The 5,827-nt window shown below is 47.5% G+C and overlaps 1 protein-coding gene across 1 annotated transcript in view; it reads right to left on the bottom strand.

The window, feature by feature from the left end:
• FGF16 (fibroblast growth factor 16) overlaps positions 1 to 5,302 on the bottom strand; it is an 8,372-nt gene extending 3,070 nt beyond the window's left edge. Inside the window, exon 1 of the mRNA XM_007958431.1 lies at positions 5,029 to 5,302. Coding sequence (XP_007956622.1) covers positions 5,029 to 5,302 — 274 coding nt within the window. The remainder of the gene's footprint in view (positions 1 to 5,028) is intronic.
• Between the last annotated feature and the right edge of the window lie 525 nt (positions 5,303 to 5,827).

Genomic DNA, 5,827 nt, shown 5'->3' with positions numbered 1-5,827 from the left:
TGCCTCAGAAACCCAAGGAGGGGTTGCTGTGAGTCGGGTCCAACTTGATAGCACATAACCACAACAACAACTTTTATAGTACCAAAAAAGAAGCTTTGGGTAAAGAGATTGACACATAACAGCAGGAGGGGAAGGGAACATACTTAGTGTCAACCAAAAACCAAACTCTTTGCTGTTCAGTCGATTCCAACTCATAGCTTCTCTCATTGGGTTTCTGAGGCTGTAAATCTTTAAGGAAGTAGATTGCCCCATCTTACTTCCATGGAGTGAGTGGCTGGTGGGGTTGAACCACAGACCTTTTGGTTAGCAGTTAAATACCTTAGGCACTGCACCACCAGAGCTCTTTTAGTGCCAAGTAGGGGTTAATCAAATATTGATTTAATGGACCAAAATCTTTAGTTGCACCTAAGGTTCTGATTTTGGTTCTGCCCTGTTTAACATTTTAATAAATCACTTGTAAGAGGACTACTTATTCTAGTTCCATAAGATATACAGCTGAGAGGGATGACACAATCAAGATCCAAGGAGAATTCAAGAGGATGGAAGAATGGGCCGACTCTTAACAAAATAAGGTCTTTTTACATTTAGAATAAATGTAAAGTCCTGAACTTGGGTCCCTAAACCCCAAGATTTTTTGTTTGGGTTTTTTTTTTTGGGGGGGGGGGTGGAGGCTAAGCCTCAAGTGCAGACAGTTGAGTTAATCATACTCCTTAGTTCATAGTCCATTATCATACTTTGTCTGTGCAAGGATTTTGACTTATCTAATTATTGCTTTTATTTCCATTCCCTGCTCCCATCTGCCTCCCCGCTTCAGAAAACCATGTATATTTTCTTGAAAATGTGTACTGATATTTTGTGTTTCTGTGCATTTTTATTATATATGTTAAGTTTGCCAATCTTTAGAATGGGGAGATGTCGCTTAGCAAAGCATACACAACAATGGCCACATAGTGAGGTAAGCTCAGTATGCTTGAGTGATTAGTGGGATGCAAATTATTGTAACGTTAAAAAAAAAAAAACCTAATGTAACTAATGTAAAAAAATCAAAAAGGGGAAAAAACCAATGTACTATAAGCCTGCATTAATAGAGGACTAGTAATTAGCATAAAGAAGGGGATTCTCCTGTTCACTCTGCTCTGCCTTGGTTAGATCATACAGAGTATTGTGTTTAGTTCTGGCAAATTCCTTTAAGAGACAGATATGGAAAAACAGGAGAACATTCAAAGGAGAGTGTCCAGTATGGCAAGGAAACTAGAAATCAGGTCATGATTCAGTTCTGGGTGCTAAACTTTGAAGAATACCAACTTGCTGGAACCTTTAGTTCTTTGCTTTTCCTTAGCAGGTTACTTCCTAGCTTCGAGTCTTAATTTCCTCATTCTCTAAGTACCTTATGCCTTTGACCATCCTGAGCTCATTAAGTAGCAGAAGACAGTTTGTGATCTCCCTGTCTAAGACCTGGTGTGAGAACAAATCATGAAACCCAAGAGGTGTGGCCATTTGTTTTTTCTCCAATTCTGTTAACCCTGATGCCAAAAGGACAGATCATACAGGAAGTCACTTGGGTTATGTTCAATAACAGGGGTCTCCAACAGCTGGAATCATCCCTTCCCAGCTGTCTTTGGGCATCATTTCCCTTTGCCAATTTTCCTATTAGCTGGATTCAAACTGTGGGAACTCAGTGGCATATGCTGATGGAACAGATATTCCTAAACCTTCTCCTGAATCTCAGCCAGCATGAAGGGGGAGAGAAGACAAGCCATTTCCACATTTTCCCAGCTACGGCTGAAGAGGGGTGTTAACAGTAAAATGTTGAGGCAAAGTATTGAGTAGACAAAGTTTGTCCTCACTATTTTTACCCTTTCTAGGTCCAGGACCTCCCTATACTCTGCCTCATCTTGACCTGTCCACCTCAGGCTAGACAATTTCTAGACTCTTCTCTTCCTGTTTTATTTCACAGGAGCTCTAGTGGCGTAGTGCCTACGGATTTGACTGCTAACCAGAAGGCTGGAGGTTCAAACCCACCAGCTACTCCCTGGAAGGAAGATTGGGCAATCTACTTCCATAGTGATGCTGCCTCAGAAACCCAAGTATGTCAGATGAGTCAGTATGAGTCAGATCTGACTCAATGGCAGTGAGTTTTTTGGTTTGTCTTACACCACACTTCCCCTGACCTCAGTCAAAACTGATTTGTCCTGGGCCCCACTACTTCAGAACTTGGCTAGATGGCTGCTAGAATTTAGATTGTGTCATTTAATCTGGTTCCATAATTCTCTTGAGCAACCTTGACTTGCTGTCAGACTTCAGGGCCAAGACAGTGTTGCTTTGGCATTTTGCCAAATAAGAACCAGCTCATTCATACAGCTGCATGGGCCTGTTGTATCCCACCTGGTGAGAGGCCTCTCCTCTAGTCTGGCTCCCAATCTCTGCTCTGCCAGTTCACAGTGCCCTCAGGAATGTCAGTATCCCTGTGAACCTCATATAAACTTCACCAGCCAGGCAGAGATTGAAACACTCCTGGCTACTGATTGCAGATGGGGGTGGGGGGAGCATATGCTGTGCCAACAGGTTATTATTTAGAGTAGGGGTTGCGCTTGAGCTCGTTCTGAACACATGGATTCCAGGGTAATCCTTGGGGGCTCTGCACTCCAATTACAACAAATAGCTATTTACTTTACATGGCCTTTGGAGACTATCCCCTCCCCCCAAGCAGAAATCTATAATATTTTATATCTTAAGTCTGGCCTACTTTACCCTGCTGGAATGTTGACTGCTAAAGCACTTATGGAATGTTAAAGTTTCAATTTATTGAATACCCTGGCTGATTAACTCAAATGTGGAGGGAGGAAAGAGTTAGCAAACTCAAATGCCACCTCTTTCTTTGCCAAAAGCTAAGCTGAGAAAGAGTAAGTGTGTGTTTGAAAGTTGGCAGGGGAGGTTAGAAAGAGATAGTTCTGACCAGTTATCATTTCCTTTATGGGAAATACACAGAATTTCCAGGAAGTCAGGGAAGGAGAAAAGGGAAAGGTGATGCAGAAGTGGTTCCGGGCAGTGTTTTGTTTTGTTTGTTTTTTTTTTTTTAAAAAAAAAGCAAAACCAAAAATGAAGCGCATTCAGTTAAGCAGCAATGAAAACATCCCTTCTTCCTGCCTCTTTTATTTCCTTTTGTTTCTCCTTAAACTTAACACTCTTAGCAGGCCTGGGAGATGAAAAGAAATCAAGATGTCTTTAGGGAGGTAATTAAAGACCACTTACCCCAAGAGCCTATTACTGATTTATGTTGAACTTGTAGGTTATTTGGCTCAGCTTAGGCATGCAGCCAGACAAACACTTGTAGCCTCTGGGAGCTGTGCTCATAGTTTCTCCACCTTCCCTGTCCCACCCCCATGCTTTTCCATTGTTTCATGACTTTTCTTTTATATGTAAAAATATGAGTTACCCCAGTATCTTTAGGCCATTTCTGAGAGACTCTAGTTGGTTTTGAGACCAGGGTGGGAATCCCATTCCTTTTGAAGAGGAACAAAAGGGGACTGCAAAGTCACAAGTGATGGAAAGAAAAGAAGCCAAGTTAACACCCCTCAACACCTCATCACTCTTTTGAGAACCTGCTGCAAATTTTTATAAACACCTGCACCTCTCTAATGCCCCCCCAACCTACCGTATTCCAGTTCTGAGTGCATTTTTCCAAGATGACATAGACCTCATTAGGGTTCCTGTCTGCTCCCAGCAAGGAAGGCCAACTCTGGCTCTAAGTTGTTTGCTATGCTTGGTCTTGCTCAGCACCTGACCCTTTCACCTCACTTTTTACTGTGCACACCAGATGCAGCTCTAGCCAGGCATAGAGAATAGGATGATAGACGGGTTGGAGAGCAGGATTGGAGAGAGTGAAAAAAGAAAGGAAAGGAGTCAGGCTTGAGGGTAGGCAGAGCCTTTTACTGACTTAGGGGTGGAAGGTGCCCTTCTTGGATTAGAGAGTCCTTGGGATGAAACAGAGGACATAAGGAAATTGAGGAGAGGCAAGGACAGGGAGCTCTCACTGCACCTGCAAAATGGCTTAGTAGAGAAGAGAATAGGAAATTGAAAATAAAAATGTCCAAATGGCTGAGGAGTGAACACATTCGCTTAGAGATGCAATGATCTCCATTTATGTGATCAAAGTTTATATTAATTGTTCAATTCGGTCTGTACATGGGAAAAGCAGCTGTGCCCTTGAACAAGCTGCAAAGGGGTGGGCAGAGACAATCCTGGATGGAGGTTGGACATTTCCTGTCCTGGGCCCAGGAGACACCTGTTTCTGGGACTAGGAGTGGGACCAGTACCATCCAAGATTTGTGTGGTTTCCCCACTGAGAAAAGAAGTACAGAAGTAAGTCAGGGCAAAAGCTGCCCCAGGCTTGTGTTCTTATACAGTGGACCCCTGTACCCTGCTTGTGTTGTGCTTCCTGGACTGGCTCCCACCCTGAGCAGAGCAACCCCGAGGTAGGTAGACAGGTAGCAAGGCTGCCTAGTTCCCGCCAGCCGAAAGCGACTCAGACGGAGGCCGCCTGTCCACCACGCCCATGGCCAAGGCAGGCTACTGCTCTAGGCAATCCGCGCGACAGCCCTGCAGCGTCGAGGCTCGGCCCCGGCCCCGCGCAGCAGCCGAGGCCCGTCCCCCCGCCCCCCAGCGAGAACTTACACCAACTCCTACCTCCACCTGCTTTCATCCTAGGCGCTGCTTCCAGTTCTCAGAACAAGCCCTCAGCTCCCTGGGGAGGGAGGGTAGGGAAGGGTGAGGCCGAATCTCTAGACGCCCCTGCTCCCTCCCCCTTCACACACAAAGCGTCCAAGGGTGCCGGGCGCCCTGACGCCATGCGGCTCAGGTCCGCACCGTCGTGTCCAGTCCGCCCCAAGCCCCCAGCGGCCTCCAGCTCTGACTGGCCCGGACGGCACAGTGCTGGGGCGGTCCGCCAGCCCCTCGTCGGAGCCCTGGGCTGTTGGCTCCCCACCGCGCAGTCCTCTAGCCTCCCGTCCCTCCAGGCCGCGTCCTCACCGAAGCGGCTGTGGTCGTGGCGGGTGCCGTGCACCGTGCCGTTGGGGAAGATCTCCAGGTGGAAGCCTGTGCGGCAATAGAGCTGGCGGCGCCGCAGGATCCCCTTCAGGTGGGCGAAGTCTGTAGGCGAGCCGCGTTGCAGTTTCCCCTCGATCTGGCCCAGGCGCTCGATCAGGAAACCCGGAGAGTCAGCTAAGGGCACGTTCCCCAGAGAGGAGGAGAAGCCGTGCAGATCCCAATCCAAGGAGGCGAAGACCGCCCCCACCTCCGCCATGGCGGGGTTGTGCGGATGGCGCGTGGAACGAGCCGGGGCCTCGGGGCGCGAACTGCCTTTCCCAGTGGCGAGCACGGGCGATTCGGCGGCGCTGGCAAGCTCTCTTGCTCTGCGCTCTCACAAGCTGCAGTCGACGTCTGTTAGCTTCCAAGGAACTTCTCAGCCGCGAGGAGCGTGGGGCTGCGCGCTTCTCCTGACCTTGCTCTCAGTCAAAGTGTCGCTTCCCCTCCGCATCCATCTCCCCAGGCCTCTCATAGCTGGTTTCCTTGAGCTATCAGATGCGAAAGGCACTTTATATACATACCCACTCCCCTTACATTGACATATTGGATATTTAAATACAAGCCACACCTCATTGGCATCCACTCGGAGATTGGTGTGTGGGTTCTTCTTTTTTTTTTTTTTTCCCTCCCCCCTTCTCACATCCATTTGGCTCTTTTTGGGAGAAGGAGGGGGGGAGAGCGAGCAGTTTACCTCCCTCTTTTATTTTAAAAAAAAAAAAAAAAAAGGCAGGAAAAAGCTACA

The sequence above is a fragment of the Orycteropus afer genome, unplaced genomic scaffold (genome assembly GCF_000298275.1).
Source record: "Orycteropus afer afer isolate SDZICR_OR568_19922 unplaced genomic scaffold, OryAfe1.0 scaffold00968, whole genome shotgun sequence".
NCBI lineage: Eukaryota > Metazoa > Chordata > Mammalia > Tubulidentata > Orycteropodidae > Orycteropus > Orycteropus afer.
The sequence above is the reverse complement of the archived record's forward strand: the minus strand, read 5'-3'. Positions and strand labels throughout refer to the sequence as shown.